The sequence below is a fragment of the Parus major genome, chromosome 19 (assembly GCF_001522545.3).
Source record: "Parus major isolate Abel chromosome 19, Parus_major1.1, whole genome shotgun sequence".
NCBI classification, from domain to species: domain Eukaryota; kingdom Metazoa; phylum Chordata; class Aves; order Passeriformes; family Paridae; genus Parus; species Parus major.
Genome location: NC_031787.1, coordinates 876,467 through 893,325, shown reverse-complemented (window position 1 = coordinate 893,325; position 16,859 = coordinate 876,467). Strand labels below are relative to the sequence as shown.

The window sequence follows — 16,859 nt, the reverse complement described above, 5'->3', positions numbered from 1 at the left end:
ACAGTCCAGCTGCTGGCTGGGACACAGCTTTCAGCAGCAAGCTGCAGTCCCAGCCAGGGGCATCAGAGCATGGCAGGAGCATTCATGGATAGGCAGATAAATTCCCTAGCAAGGGACAAGCCTTTCCACTTCTGGATTTCCAGGAGGATGGAGGGGGAAGCCTTTGCCTTCAGTTGTCTTGGTGTGGGGATCCCCCAGTCCAAACCAGACAGGGCTCAGGGTCTGTTTGCATCTAGAAATAGAATAAAGCATCACAGGTTTTTGAAAGTTACTGATTGATGTCTTGTTTTTGCAGAAACCTGGCAAGTGGTGTGCTATGCACGTTCACATCGCCTGGCAGATCTACCACCACCAACAGAAAGTCAAGGTCAGTGCCTGGGCTGGGGCAAAGGGCACAGAGCAGAGCTCAGAGAGGAAGGGCTGCCTCTCCCCTGGGCACTTGTGTGCCATGGCCTTGCTCAAGTAACACCCACAGCACTCAGCAGAAGCCTCGTTTGTGAGGGCTGGTGGAAGGATGGAGGCAGAGAGTCCCAGCAGAGTGTGTGGGACCTGCTGAAGGCAGGACAGCAGATCTGGGACAATGGCTACAGCTTTGCAGCTAGGAGGGGTGAAATGGAGGGGTGAATAAATGAAGTTTGTTTATGGTTCAGGACACAAATGTGTCAAGTGGGATTTTTTTCTGGAGACACTAGGCATGTGTATCTGCTTCAGGGGCAGGAGAGGGTGCAGGAAGGCTCCTCCTGTCCCTAGGATGCTTTCCCCAGTGTGGCTGCCCAGGCAGGCACAGCCTCTCAGGGGATGTTGTGTTAGCAGACACTGCCTCACTGGGGGGAAGCTTGGGGAATGGAAGTCCTGTCTTAATTATTTTACAAGCTCTGAGACACCAAGGGTGAAGGCCATGGGCAGTTTTCCATTCTGACTGTAACTGAATTTCCATTGCACGTGGACTCTGGGAAAGTTTCTTTCCCTTTATGGTATTTCCAATGGACTCATCACTTCAAAATCTCGTGTTGTCCCTGAAGTTTTTCAGTAAGTCAGGAATGGCTGCTGTTTTCACTGCTCATACTTCAGGAATCAATAACTTGTGTTAGAAACTAAAATTGCCAGGGAATCCTTAGCACTTTGCTGTCTGTGTGTGCACTTGAATTGTGTAGGGTAGTGCTGTAAGAATATGAAGATGTTGAGCAGCTATGAAAACCTGCAGCTAATAGAGTTTAAAAATAACCCTTTTAAACAAGGTTGACAGGTTAATTTGCTGCAGTAGACATATCTCTCTTCTCTGCTTCCTTATGTTTCCCCTGCTAGTGATCTTCATTCATCTTCCCATTATCAAAAAAGACAAGATTATAGACCTAGAGAGTTATATGTCCTTTTTTTATTTTATTGAAAAGGTATTTTCTTGAAATGAAATTATTATTCCCATGCTATCTATGTCCTTTGAATCTTTCTTGATTTGATACTCAGACAGAGGTCAGACCAGTATATTTATAACTCACAGTAAATGCCATTTTCATGCAGCCATTTCTCTTACCTCATATATTCTACCTTGCCTATTAAAAAAAGAGCAAGAATAAAGCCCAGAAGCACATGAAAGGGTGCTGCTGGAGTTTTTGAGGCTGTGCATGATGATATTTGCAGGAATGATTGACAAGTGTGTCAGTAGGGAGAGTTGTGGTCCCCCCTCCTTGTGTGACCACAGAAGGTGAATCTGTGTCTGACACAGGACAATCCCTCCTCCTCCTCACACTCACTCCTGTGCTCCTGAAGGTGCCTTTTCTTCTCCTCCAGCTGCAGGTGCTGCCTGAGCACAGAGCAGGGAATCAAATGTGCTGATTTCCAGTTGCCTTGTGCTGCCCCAGGATGCTGCCAGTAACGATCTGGCCTGGTAATTGCTTGCAGAGGGCAGCAGCAGGCACTGAAGGAGCAGGCACAATGGGAAACTTTAAAACTCAACCTTCCTGACCTCAGGAAAAATTGCATGCAGCTGTGGATGCTGTTTGGCTGCCTGAGCCTCTGCAGCAAGACCTGGGTGACCTCTGCACACCCCGGGGACTGCGCAGCAGCTCAGGGCACAGAGCACATTTACACTGCTCCTTCCACTGCCCACTGCTCAGGAGAGGATTTATGCTCCATAATTGGGCCTCTCTCCTTTAGGAAAGGCCTTACAGCCTGATCTAAGAGCAGTGCAGAGATTTACATTGATTTCTGTGGGCACCACGCTCGGGTGTTACACATTTTCTGGAAATACATCAGGCAGGATTGGCACCCAGGGGCTGCTCTCCTGAACAGCAGCTGGGGAGAAAAGAAACCTGACCATTCCCTGCTACTATTTTAAGGTAAACCAACACATTCAGAAATCTTTTAACACATCCATGGTATTCCTGTTCCTCTTCAGACAGGGGGTTTGTTCATTATTTAGAGCAGCACCATTCATATGGCTGCAATTAAAGCTTCAGCCAGCTTTTGCTTTTCTGAGCAATGCCTGTCAAGGGTTTATAACTCAGTTGTTAAAAAAGAATAAAAAGAGTTCACAGCATAAAAATCTGGCACACAGGCTTCAGCTGAGGCATTTGTATTTTCTGACATCCTTTTAACTATTACAGCACTTCAGTGTTACTTCCTTAAAAGATGTGACCTTGACTTGGCCACCTTTGCCATTTCAGTATTCTTGCAGGCCATTATCTCCAGACATGGATAACGCCTTTGTTTCCCTTCTTTATTTCTTGTTTTCCTTCTTTATTTCTTTTTTTTTTTTGTTCTCATGACTACCCAGACATGTTTCTAGCACTTGAAAAACAGCTACGAGGCGTGCACATTAATTTGATCATAACTTTTTAATATGCATATTTATATCATTGTAATAGTCTGTACTTGGGGCTGGCACAGTATTAAATACTGATTTATAAAGCGTGGCCTGCTCCAGAATTTCTGTTAAGATCTCCTGGCTCCATGTTACCCATTTATAAATCCTTTCAGCTGCCCTGCACAATTAATCAGCAATCTGCATTTAGGGAGTTCTGGCAGCACAGGTAATTGGGAATTTGGTTTTCTTCCTTCATGCTGTAAAACTACTGAAGTGGGCACCACTGAAACGAGGATGTGGCACAAGGAGGAGCCCATCCTTCATCCACTTACCACTCACAACACAGCAAACTGCCCTCACAAATGGGATCCTGCTGAATCCAGCAGAAATGAAAACGTGCAGCACACGGAGTGTGGAGTGGGAGCTGTCAGGGGGGGACTCAGCCACTCCTGTTCTGCACCCAGCACTCCTTGGTGGCAGCTTTCCCTTGGGAATGAGTGCTTCTGCTCTCCATTCTGGTCTTCCAACGCTCCTGGGAGCAGGGCCAGGCTGAAATTCCCGTTTATTATTGTGGGACAGCCTGTCCTTGCAGCTCAGCCACTGTCTGAGGCCTCTTCTGAGGGTTTTATGTTTGCTCTGTGCTGAACACCCTGCAGGGGTGGATGAAAACACTGGTGAAATTAGCAGGAAACATGCAGGAGCCTGAGCTTTTCCCTCTTTGCCTTGGATCTCCCTTCCAGGAAAACAGCTGTGCACCTGTGCTCGGGGTCCCAAAAACCAATATTCCTGTTAAAACATCAGCATGAATGAACTGCTCTACCCACATCCTTCTGGAAGTGCCTTTTGCTGTTACTTTTCCAGACAGTCTCTTCCAAGTCCTGTTTTCCATTTCAGAAACAGATGCAGTCTGATCCACACAAGCTGGACTTTGGCCTGAAACCAGAATTTCTGAGCAGACCACCAGGCCCCAGCCTTTTTGGAGCCATCCACCATCCCCATGACCTGGCTCGGCCCTCAACTCTCTTCTCCACAGCCAGTGAGTACTGAAAATGAAATGCCCTTCTTGCTCCCTGCTCATTAAAATGCTAATCCTTGCCATGAATTTCCCTCATGCTTTGGCTTATGAACTCTCTGCAAGACATGCCAGGGGCTATTAGTCTATTTGATAAATAATTAAAAATGATTCTGTATGCTTTTATAAAAAGCCCAACCTGCTGAAACACCGCACAGGCAGTAAATGAAGGAACATTTCCTCACAGCGTGATGTCTCATGCATGGTGGAGAGGAGATGTTGCAAATAAGCTGCATTTCCTTTTTGTTTCTGACCTGAAACATTCAGTCCCCATCATCCCTTATCCTCTGAGCATTCCTGTTTGCAGGAGCAGCTGCTCTTTGCACAGCCCCACGCAGGGCACGGCTCTCGGGAGCTGTTCCAGAAGGGGCAGCTCAGAGCACAGCGAGTCCCCCTGGGAGCCTCTGCTGGGAACTGACCCCTTTTGCTTTGTTTTGCAGGTGGGGGGCACCCAGCTGGGACCCCCTTTGGGCCACCACCCCATCACAGCAACTTCCTCAACCCAGCTGCTCACTTAGGTACGTGTTGTCTCAGCTCCTGGGGAATGCAGACTGGGCACTGAGAAATCACAGTGTGGAGACACCCTGACTGTTGTGCTTAGTAACCTTTACAAGTGGCACATTTTAGCTGTTTCATTTTAGTCTTTACCCAGGTAGAAGTTCTAAATATGCAGAAAAGTGTCAGTGGCTGTGTTTGGAAATACTTCAGGGCACCAGAGGAGCGGAGTGACGGGGCTGGCTGGGTTTCATTGGAGTTGTGCTTAAAACCAGTCAAAAAAACACCTTAAGGGCAAGGCTGCAGATCACAGAGATGTTTCTCTTCCTAACTCCTGCTTGGGTATCTGATTTCCCATTGAAGTGAATAGGAAACATAGCTTTAAAATGTCGTGATCTGGCTTCACGTGTCAGTTGGTGAAAATTAGTGAGTGCACATTTAAAACAGAACCCCTAAGTTCCCAGATGTTATTTCCTTTCCAGCTTACTGCTTTTGTAATAAGGTAATCTGCTCCTTATGGGAACATCCCAAGACCAAGAGTTTAAATTGGCATTTTATTTTGCTTGGGGAAGGATTTGGGAGGGTCACCAGACTGGTACAGCAAACAGACAATGCAGGTTTATCATTCTGCACCTTCCTGCCTGTGGAAAATGCTGGCTTTGGGCTTCTTTTTCTCTGTGCTGGTATTTATCAGAACTGACTTCATCAGAATTGTTAGACTGCTCCAAAATAAAGTGAGATTTTGCTTAATATGATTTTCCTGTTGCTTGTATGCATTAACTAAAGTAATTGTCCCAGCATTTTCCAGTCCATACTAGTATTTTTTGTCATATTAGCAATAAACACCAAGGGAATCACAGAATGCTCAGGCCAGCAGGACATACCAGTGGAACAGGACATTTGATTTATACCCTGGCTCTAGTTTAGGACACATGGCCTGAAGGTGTTTGCAGAGCAGTTGCCAGAGTTAATGATAGTCCAACCAGCAAGGGACATTTCCTGAGGGAGAAAATAAAATCAAGTAAAACTGGAGATGTTTGCAGGTTCCAAACCAAGTCTCATGTCCATTTGAAGATCTTTATTTTCTTTAAGAGGGAGTTTTTTAGTGGATGATGCCACGGGTATGGCCAGGAGATAAGGCAGTGATCTGTGCCCTGCAGTGTGTGTGGGGATGCTGTCCGAGCGGTGCTGGGGTGTGCAGGAGGTGTCCCAGCAGTGCTGTTGGGGTGTGCAGGAGGATGTCCCAGCGGTGCTGGGGTGTGCAGGAGGTGTCCCAACACTGCTGGGGTGTGCAGGAGGTGTCCCAGCAGTGCTGGGGTGTGCAGGAAGATGTCCCAGCAGTGCTGGGGTGTGCAGGAGGTGTCCCAGTGGTGCTGGGGTGTGCAGGAGGTGTCCCAGCAGTGTTGGGGTGTGCAGGAGATGTCCCAGCAGTGCTGGGGTGTGCAGGAGGTGTCCCAGTGGTGCTGGGGTGTGCAGGAGGTGTCCCAGCACTGTTGGGGTGTGCAGGAAGATGTCCCAGCAGTGCTGGGGTGTGCAGGAGGATGTCCCAGTGGTGCTGGGGTGTGCAGGAGGTGTCCCAGCACTGCTGGGGTGTGCAGGAGGTGTCCCAGTGGTGCTGGGGTGTGCAGGAGGATGTCCCAGCAGTGCTGGGGTGTGCAGGAGGTGTCCCAGCACTGCTGGGGTGTGCAGGAAGATGTCCCAGCGGTGCTGGGGTGTGCAGGAGGATGTCCCAGCAGTGCTGGGTGGGAGCTGGGAGCCTCAGGGCTTTCAGCTGTCTGTGTTGCTTTGCAGAGCCCTTCAACCGGCCGGCGTCGTTCAGCGGCCTGACCGCCGTGGGCAGCAACGCCTTCGGGGGGCTCGGGAACCCCACAGTCAGTGAGTACCTGGGCCATGCCCTCCCTGCCCTGCAGCTCTGCAGGGCCACTCTCAGCTCCCTCTCTGCTGCCTCGCATCACCTGCCACTAAGAGATGGGCATTGGAAAGCAGCCTTTTCCAGCTGGCAGTAAATCTGTTCATTTTAATCTCGTTCTCTGTTAATTACTTAATAGTTCGGGTTTAACCTAGTGCTAAATGTTATCATTACATTATTCATTTAAAAAAAAAAAATACAGTAAAATAGAGCCTTGGAGTGTTTGTGAAGTTTCCCATGGTTTTGTTGCATGTTCAGAAGTAAATAATGTGTGCAGCTAGGGAGCTGTGGATGGAGACTGGTTTTTTTTTTTCCTTTCTCACCAGTAATCCAGGCCATGTGCCTGGAAAAGATCACTAACGTGCATTTAGTAGTCCAGGGTCACCAACATTTCTCTAAATTTAGCCAGTTGCAGAAAATCATCCTTTTAAAAGTCACTCTCTTTCTTCATCCTTCAAATCTGGCATGATTTTGGTCACATATTATTTTATTTTGGTTCAGGATCAAATGCAACAAGTTCCATTATTTATAGTCCCTATAACGGTCATTTCCTGATGTCTCCAAAACATTTGGAATAAGGATCATTGTCACTTCTATCTTCCTCCTTCATCCCTTGTCAATTTTATCCACAGCATTTCCCTTTCCAATTAAAAGAGCTGTCAGATGCCTGCCCATTTTTAGGAATGAGACCCTCTAATGAATCTCTGTTAATTTCCTTTCCTTTTCCAGCTCCCAATAATATGTATTCATTTTAACTCTGAGTGCTGTAAAAGTTGTTTTGGTAAGTACCTCCACTAGAGCATACCTTTTTCTTAAACCTTTTTGTTTTCCACTTCACCATTTCAGCACCCAACTCAATGTTCGGCCACAAGGATGGCCCCAGTATGCAGAGCTTTAGCAACCCTCACGAGCCCTGGAACCGACTGCACCGAACTCCTCCTTCGTTCCCGACCCCTCCGCCCTGGCTGAAGCCAGGAGAGCTGGAGCGCAGTTCATCTGCTGCAGCTCATGACAGAGATAGAGATGTAGATAAACGAGACTCATCTGTTAGTAAAGATGACAAAGAAAGGTACGAAAGAACACTTCCAAGAATTGTCTAGTTCAAAGCTTGGGGCTCCGTTCCGCTTTTAACCCTCCCCAGCCTGGCACGTGCTGAACCCAGAGCTCCGCGCGCCTGGAGCTGTCCCCAGGGTGGCACCACGCACCAGGCAGCTTTCCAGCTCAGCTCTTTGCCCTCTGCAGGGTTTCTCTTCCCACTTGCACTGCACCCTTCACCTGAAGGAGCTTTTTGCTGGAGTTCAGGCCGTGTCAAGTGGGAATAGAATCACACCCACCCACTGTTACCTTGTGGGTCACGTTGTCCTAGGTCTCTTGAAGGGTTAACGTAGAGGTAGTGCCTGACAGGATGGAAAAGAGCATTCTGAAGTCCATCAGATGCTTATCTGCACATTCAAATGCTTAAATAACTTAGTAAATCAGACCTTGTCTGCAAAACAAGTAACACTTCCTCCCTCCTTAAAAAACCGGCCTGACCAGAGGGTCCCACGCTAAAGGTGTGAGATGAGAACCCTGAAATGCACCAGGAACGTCGTGTGCCAAAACCATAGCAAACTTCAGAGCATGCAGTTCATGAAAAGCACCTTCTTTCCCCTCAGAGAAGCCCCTACACCTGCACTGCTGTTAGCACACCTTCCAACACAGCCCCTGCTCAGTGTTTTACATGGACTTGCATGCTCACATGTCCAGGCTGGGAAGGGTTAATGGAAAGTAAAACCTGGTCATATTTACTTTTTTGTCAGGACTGTTCCCATTATTCAGTTAATGCAGTAACAATTCCTCTTAACACTGAAGTACCAAATTGATAAGAATTTGCCATTCAGCAAGTGTCATGCCTTCCTTGAAAAATGTAGAGAGGCTGATTTCAGCTTTTTCAGTTGTGGCTTGATGGCTTTCCTGTTAACTTTGCACATTACTACATAATGACTATTTGTTTCTAATATTTTAACCTAAAAGAATATTTAGATGTGCTTTTCTGACTTCTCTGTCACTAACCCAAAGATATTAGTAGCCTTTTCTAAAAGAAGTTATGCTAACACATTAGATATTCTAAAACTACATGGAAGAGCTTTTCTACCTTGTTCTAAAAGAAAGGCGAACTCCAGATCTTTCCACCTACATTTTCCATTTGGAATATTTTCTGTTTGGTAGCATAGCTTCATTATTTTCATGTCTGCTGTTAATGCTTCAAAAGGAATTGCTGTTACAAATTGGGTTTTTTTGTCTTGCAAAAGGCTTAAGCATGTGAGTAACTTTACTGGCTCGAATGGCAAAGCATTTTATTTACTATGATCTGGGTAGTCTGTGGAATGATGTGATTATTTATTCTGGTTGCTGTTTTGCTGTTTTCTCATGAAGTGTTCTGCTGAAGAAAATCCCTTACTGAAAACACTCCTTGCAAGATGCTTTGGCATTGCCTGAACTCCATATCACAGCTGAGAACACGTTTCTTGTCAGTAATTTGGGAGTTCAGCATCATCCATCCTCCTGCACAGCTGCAGCTTGCAGTGAGTCCCTGCTGCAGCCCTGCAGCGCTGCAGTGTGCCTGTGCCCTGTGCAGCGTGTTCACCCTGTTGGAGGAGAGGCTGAGAGTCCCTTCCCAGAGCTGAGAATCCCTTTCCTGTGCAGAGAACGTCTGAGGAGCTGAGAGCCTCTCCTGCCCTCCCCAACATTCAGTGGCACCCGTGGGGCGAGCACAGAGCGTTCCAGCTGAGGGCACAAGCTTTGCTATCAATTTGAAATACATTTGCTCAAGCAGGAGGGAATCACACCCAGGGCTTTGATTTCATCTCAGAATCATCTGCTCATCAAGGCTCTAACCTTACCCACCCAGGAATGGCCCAGGCAGACAGCAGCATTGACCTCAGCTCCTGCCTGCAGCGGGGAGGTCCCTGTGAGCTTGGTGCTCACTCTGGGGTCGGTGCTGGTCGGGTGGAGATCCCTGGTGGCTCCTGTGGGATCAGTGACATGTTCTGTGCACCACAGCCCGTCCCAGCCACACTGAGACTGCTGAGTCCCCCCAGAGAGCCCAGAGCTGTAGCAGCGACCCTTTCCTGGCTGGGAGTGACACTGCAGAGCCCCAGTTGCTCCTGGAACATTCACATCCCTTCCAGTCAGGGGATTTGGGGATTGATTGCATTTGTGGAGGGGTTTTTTAAAGACTTTTTTATTCCAGCCCAACATTAGGGAAAAAAAAAAAAAATCAGTAAAAACAGCAAATGTGAAAAGCATTTTGTCTCAGTTTGAAGTAAATTGAATTGTGAGAAGTAAATTAAAAAGCTAGACATTTGAAGAGAATATAGGAGAGAAATTAGCAGTGTACATAGGTCTGGAAGTGTTTTTAAAAGTCATTTGAAAAAATAGTAATCTATTTTCCCAAATGTATTCTTAATAGAAGAAGTAGGTAGAATACTATTAACTGTGTAATTTGGATTTAATTGCCTCACTTTTTGGATGAAATGAGTATGTTTTTACTTTTCTTTCTTACATTCTTTGCAAACATTTAAGGCTGCTGTCTTTGAAATACATGTCCTAGAGTCCCATAGGAGCCTTCTCTGGACTTGAGTGTTTGAGATCTCAGATTCTTCACAGGACAGCTTTGGAGATCTGCTGCAGTGGGATAACAGAACAGGCCAGCTTTAGAGATGGGGTGTTCTTCTGGAGTTTTGGGTGTGCCAGAGGCACGGTGCATTCCCTGGTGCAGGTCACCAGCTCTCTGCAAAGCCACGGGTGGAAAGGCAGGCCCTGTGATGCTTTGTTTTCTTTGCAGAGCTTCTCATGCCTTCATTTCACACTTCTCTTTCTTGTAGGGAGAGCATTGAGAAAAGACACTCCAGCCATCCTTCGCCAGCACCTATCCATCCAGTAAACTCCCTCGGACACAACCGCAGCTCGAGTGAGCAGATCAGGAGCCATCTGAACCCCGAGGTTCGAGAGAAAGAGAAACCCAAAGAGCGAGAGAGGGATCACTCCGAATCTCGGAAGGAAATTAACGTTGAAGAGCACAAGGTGAAGGACAACTACGTTTCGGAGAAAGAAGGCCTGAGCCATGAAAGCCGAGTGGTGGAAGAGTCTAAGCAGATGCCCAGGGTTCCTTCCCCCTATGCCAGGCCCCCCGTTGTGGAGAGCACCAGGCCCAGCAGCACTTCCAACCGCGAGGCCGACAGGAAGAACGAGCCGGCCTACGACAACCCGAAGAAAAGCAACGAAGTCAAGGTGAAGGAAGAGCGAAAGGAAGACCACGATGTTCAACCTGAGGGACCTCAGACTCACAGGTCGTCTGATCAGCCACCACCTATATCCACATCCAACGTCCATCCCAGCCCTTTGGCGTCCATGCCCATGACTGTCGGTGTGACGGGGATACATCACATGAACAGCATCAGTGGCCTGGACAGGACTCGCATGATGACCCCTTTCATGGGAATCAGCCCAATTCCCGGTGGAGAACGTTTCCCCTATCCTTCCTTCCACTGGGATCCCATGAGAGATCCCTTGAGAGACCCCTACAGAGAGCTGGATATCCATCGGAGAGACCCCCTGGGCAGAGACTTTTTGCTAAGGAACGACCCCCTCCACCGCCTGTCCACGCCGAGGCTGTACGAAGCCGACAGGTCATTCAGGGACCGGGAGCCCCACGACTACAACCACCACCACCACCACCACCACCCGCTGTCGGTGGAGGCGCGGCGGGAGCACGAGCGGGGCGCGGCCCTGGACGAGCGGGAGCGGCTGCAGATGCTGCGCGAGGACTACGAGCACGCGCGCCTGCACTCGGTGCACCCCGCCGCGCTGGACGGCCACCTGCCGCACCCCGGGCTGCTGGCACCGGGGCTGCCCAGCATGCACTACCCCCGTGTCAGCCCCCCCGGCGCTCACCAGAACGGGCTCCTCAATAAAACTCCCCCCACGGCGGCTCTCAGCGCGCCCCCTCCCCTCATCTCCACGCTGGGGCCGCGGCCCGGCTCCCCACGAAGGACTACTCCTCTGGCCACGGAGATGAGAGAGAGGCCTCCCTCTCACACCCTCAAGGACATCGAGGCTCGATGAGCGGAGCCGGACTCAGTGGAAAGCAAAGAGGGACAGAAATCTTGTAAATGAACGTAATATAAAGACCTTACTCTAGTCCTTGATACAGACTGGGGATGTGACCCGCTGTACCATATGTATAGACCCGAGTGCAAAGATTTTGAAATGATTTCTTTTGTATATTATATGTTGAAATTTTCCAGATCTTTTAGCCGAGTCCATATGTTCCTCGTGTCCTCCTACTCTTATTTTATTTCTAGTTTAAAAGTTTGGAAATTTGAACTGAAGAACAAGACACCAGTCTGAGCTATTTGACTAGAAACAAGCCACCACCAATGTCAACCCTACAAAGCTCTTTCAAACCAGAAGTGAAGTCAATTGTAGATATTTATGTAAAAAGATTGCTTCATGGATTAATGGTTCATATATGCAAAAAGGGTAAGATGAAAGCTTTACTTTGTACAAATGTAAATAGATAAAATTAAGTAACATAATACATTAATACTTCTTAAACTGTGCTATTTGCAAACTTAATATTGATGAACACAGTCTGCTTACGCTGTGTTACTTATATTGTTATAGACAGCTAAACCCCTTCAACTATGCAATGAATTTTAAGGCTTTTCACAAAAGCCTTTATAACTCAAAGGAGCCTTTTCAACACACAACATAATTAAAGTCATATTTTCCCTGAACAAACTCGTTTCTAGCAGAAGCCTATTTCTCTTGTTTCGGTGAAGAAACAGCCCTTCCTTCAGAGGTGGAGTTTTCTGTGGGAGCTCGTGGGTGCTGTCAGGGTCAGTGCTCTACTGGTACCGAGTCGTGGCAGATTGGGTTTCAGACATATTAATCTGGGTTAAACGGTAATAATCCAATGCTGGAGATTTTCCAGAACTTTTGTCACTTGACATGTCAAATTTCTTTTGGGAAGAATATCTGCTTCTAGCCATTCATGTCTGGTTTTACTGCCAGTGTGTCGTTTTTACCTGTAGACACATTTTTTTGTGTTAAGTGGTTTTTAGCTACATTGAAACGAATCCTTACAAGCAAGAGAATACTTTTCTAAATGATGGATATGTTTTCACTGTGGATCAGTAGTTTAATTAATGAACTCCGCTGCAGATTTCATAATGGAATTTATTGTATTTCAGTTGGTAATAAAGTCTGTGAATAGTTAACAGGTCAGCCTTGTTGTTCCCTAATCATAGAAGACATGAAATAACCTGAAGAACATGGTCCTTTTTAAAAATATGCATCAATCTTCTGAAATCTGTCTTTTCATAACACACTTTTTTATAATGCATTACGTTTCTTGTCTAAATATTTGGAGAGAATATGACTTTATCAGAGAGAATTCAATATCTTGTCTACTGGACTGTAAAATATATGTATGAAATAAAATTAGTTCCATTGGTCTTCTAGTGTATTAAAGTGATATCTGAAGTTGTTACCCTGTTTTGGCAAAAAAAAAAGAAAAAAAAAGAAAAAAGTTAACTACAAACAGTTGTTTCTAATGATCAGAGATCTATTTTAGTAGTCAACTGAAGGTTTAGTTGTGAGCTTCAGATTTTTGTGAACTCCAGATGTTGTGCAGTGTTTATTTTTAATTTTTCCTTTTTTTTTCCTTTTTTTTTTCTTTTCTTTTTTCTTCTTTTTTTTTTTTTTTTTTTTTTAAACAAACAAAAGGAAAAAAATACAAAAAAGTCCCAACCCTGAGGAATATGTACACTGGAACCGTAGTGGTAGCTTTCAGTATTGTAAAGAGATTGTTATATACAAACCTTTTTGCTGTTTATCCTGTATGTAATAAAGTCCTTTCTAGATCCTATGTGAACAGAAAAGTGAAGCGGCTCTCAATCTTCAGCATGTTTCCTCCTCAGCGAAGACTTGTGTAATGTAAATTGTGCCATGTTATTAAAAAATGTGAACTAAACTGCTAGGTGCTTCTTTGTGTGCAGTACCCCATCGTTGCTGTGGGGAGAAGTCCTTTTTCCCACCAGTGGGGTTTTGTTCAGAAGGAGGAGCTGTTAAAAATGTGAAGGAAATGTGAAGTTTTCATAAACCATCTTCCTGAAAATTACCAGAGCGATCAGGGAGAAAGAAACTGAAAGGAGAGCAGATCCTTGGCTTGTCCAGATTCTTTAAAATACAGTAACACCCTACTTGGATTAGATTTTAATTTAATCTTGGTCTGCTGGATGCACACCATTAAAAAGCTGAGTTAGTGGAGGAAGGCAGGTCTGGATGGCCACAGAAGGACGTGAGAGAGGCAGAGTCTGACTGAGAGCATCATCTTCCAGCTCATCTGATCCTTGTTGGAGGAGCCTGACAGCTCTGGCAGCATCTTCAGGGGGAGGAAACGTGGTCTTGATTGTCCAGACTATGATCCTTGTCCTCCCAGGTGCTGAGCAAACTCTTCTTGATGGTCCTTAATTCCCAATTAAGCCAATGAGCCCTCACTCCCAGAGCCCCAGAAAGCATCGAGGCATTTCAGTCCCTTTGACTTCAATCCAATTTAGTGCTCCTCGCCTTTGAAGATCCACGTGTCGAGTCTTGTGCTGGTGATGCTCAGAGGAATATGCCTGAAAGGTGTAGGAAGAGATGAAACAAGATTTTTAATGCTTTTAAACTTCTTCAGGTGCATTCAGTGCTTTTCAGGAGTTTGATACAGGGATTTTAGCTTGCAGGTATAGACAATTTGGAGTTTCTTGAAGGGTTTTACATTCAGGACATTTGTCTTAAATCTTCTATTTCTGATTTCACTTGTATTTAAGAAATTAATGTCTGCTAAAGAGCATGCCAGATACCATCTGTGGGAATGAAATGAGTCATGAGGGTATTCATTCTGTAGCTGGTGTGAAATTCTGATCATAGAAAACCCTCAGTGTGCTTACAGCAGCCAGGACTTTGCTTTAGGTTTCCCACCTTCCCAAATTCCAACTAATTTTCCACTTAGCAGCTTCCTATCAGCAGCTGAGGTGCCAAAATCAGGGGATAGGAGAGGGATCTTGGAGAACAGCCCTAACACCTGTTTCCCAATACCTTCCTCATTTTATGTCACGCTTGATCCCTTCTTTTTTAACTTCCCATGTTTTGATCTTTGGTTTTCTTTACTAAGCTTTAGCTCCAGCCTGGTTTTCTGCTTTTCAATGATTCTTTCAGCCATAGTAAAACTGAAGGTTTTGGTGAATTAGCCATGGAAACCTGTGTAAAAACTCCACATTTGTGCTCTCTGAGGAGAGGCAGAGCTGCTGTGAGGACTGTCTGTTCTTCCTGTGCCCTGTGTGCAGCTGCCAGGGCTTGGGCTGAGGGTGCCCGTGGGCAGGGTGGGAGTTCCAGCTGCCATCTCACAACCCTTTCTTTTTCCACTGCTCTCTTGTGCCTGAGCTCATGCTGGCACAAAGATATTTCCTGATGGTAAAACACATCCCCGTCGTGATCTGTCCTCGCTGGGGCTGCAGTCAGCAGCAGGCACTGACAGACATCCAAACACTCGTGTGCTGGCACTGCAGTGCCAGGGGAGGAGCAGAGTACAAATCCCTTCTGCCTCCCTACACCTCACACATCACTGCTTCAGTCTGCTGTTTCCTCTGCCCGTCTGGGAACACAAACTTCAGCTTTATCCCCGTTTTATAAACAGGGAAATGCTGCTGGCAGCCCCAAAGTCAGCAGCATAAAACCAGGCAAAAAGTGCCCGGTGACACCAGGAGTGACCAGGGAGGTTTGGTCACTGCCAGAGTTGGGAGAACAGAACAAATCTGAACCTGGCAGGCTGCAGAGCCAAGGGGGGCAGGGGATGAGGAACTTCTGGGTTGATCTTTCTGCTTTAGGAACTTTTAACCTTCAATATCAACAATTAGTGCCATCTCAGGCTTCTGAACTTACCTGTGAGGGAATGGGTATTGCTTGTTTATTGATATTGATAGCTCAGTTATTGACCCAAGGGCTGTGGTCATTCTGGTTAAAGGGTGGACTTGCTGTATTTTACCACTTAATGTGGCTTGTTTGATCATTATATTGCTCAGCACTGAAATTCACTCTGAAAGCAGCATTTTTCTCAGTTGAACTTATGTGTTTCTCTACTGAAAAATTTGAATTTAGCCCTAGGACCTGAGCCATCCACCCCCAGTCCAATCATCTTTGTTTCAAGACAAGATAATTAAGCAAGAATTGAATCAGCTCATTGCATAAAGGTGTCACATAGACAATATGTTTATTAAATGTATCTTTTGCTTTGCCTCTTCAATGCCCTTTAATATTTTCCATTGAATCAGTGTTGTTGTGGGGGTTTGTTTTATGCAGCAAAAATTCCATGACCTTTTTTTTCTTTTACAGACAACTCAAAATGCAAGTATAAACTACTAAAGATTTTCAGTAGTCCTTGTTTTGGGGCCTCAGTGTATTTGGGGTTACAATTATGTGTTTGGAGTTCATTTGATTTTTTTAAAAAAAGGGGAGGGTATCAAACAACGTCCCGTTATTGCCAAGCAAAAGCAAAGTTTTGTCTCCATTAATCCTGGAACAGGGAAGCAGAGCTGGATTTATTTCAGCCTGCTGGAGAAAGATGTTGTTCTGCAGCAGCACCACGAGAGGGTGGATAAAGAGAGCCTGAAGGATGTGCAGGCTGTGCTGAAAGACGGGAGGGCTCTGCTGTGGTGGCCAAGGTGAATGTGGCTGTAAATGATTTTTATGAGTCTGCTCCGTGAGGATTTGAGACACAAATCCCAGCGGGGCAGGCTCTGCCCAGGCTGAGGAGTGACCTTGCTCTGACACATTTCACAGCAGGGACCAGGAGGGGTCTGCACCCAGAGCTTTCAGCCTTTTGGAGAGTTTAAATTGCCTGGTGCCACAGAGCAAAGCACATTGCTTGTGGTGAGGGAGTAAAAGATGCTTCTCTATACAAACAGTAGAGAGAGAATGAGTTTGTGTGTGTCAGCTCAAGGACTTGATCAATGATCCTTGTGGGTCCCTTCCAGCTCTGGAGATTTTATGGTTCTGTTCTGTGACCTCCTCAAAGTCCCAGCACATCTGTCTGATTCTCCCATTTACCTTTTGAAAGTACCCAAGGGCTGAGCAAGAGAATTGTGTCATTTGGAGATAGGGAGAGAAATTATTTCCAGGTTTTCTAAGGGCATAGATGAAAATGTTTTATTGAAAATCACCAGAGCTGTCTGCATTGTACCAGCAGAAAGTTTGGCCCTGGCTTTTCCCTTCTCCCCTCGCTGCCCTTGCCACATGAGAGGAGAACCCTTCGTGGCTCTGCTCTCCTGACTCTGGGGATGCTGAGGAGCAGCAGAGCACGGCCCACATGGCTCTGCTGGCTGTGTGGCCAGAGGAGGAGGCTGCTGGAGCCTTCCTCCCCTCCCCACACCCCCCACAGCAAGTGCTGGATGTGGCTCTGTCCCCAGGTCCCTCCTGGTGCCAGGGCACTGCTCTGAGAGCTGAGCTCAGAGCTCCCAGCCAGAGCCTGCACTGCTCACCTGGGGCACAGGTGA

At 46.4% G+C, this 16,859-nt stretch overlaps 1 protein-coding gene across 1 annotated transcript in view; it reads left to right on the top strand.

Moving 5' to 3' along the window:
• Positions 1-13,297, top strand: part of AUTS2 (activator of transcription and developmental regulator AUTS2) — a 668,592-nt gene extending 655,295 nt beyond the window's left edge. Inside the window, exons 15-20 of the mRNA XM_033519007.1 lie at positions 296-367; positions 3,698-3,839; positions 4,316-4,393; positions 6,162-6,245; positions 7,126-7,348; positions 10,146-13,297. Coding sequence (XP_033374898.1) covers positions 296-367; positions 3,698-3,839; positions 4,316-4,393; positions 6,162-6,245; positions 7,126-7,348; positions 10,146-11,385 — 1,839 coding nt within the window. The 3' untranslated portion in view covers positions 11,386-13,297. The remainder of the gene's footprint in view (positions 1-295; positions 368-3,697; positions 3,840-4,315; positions 4,394-6,161; positions 6,246-7,125; positions 7,349-10,145) is intronic.
• The last annotated feature ends 3,562 nt before the right edge of the window (positions 13,298-16,859 follow it).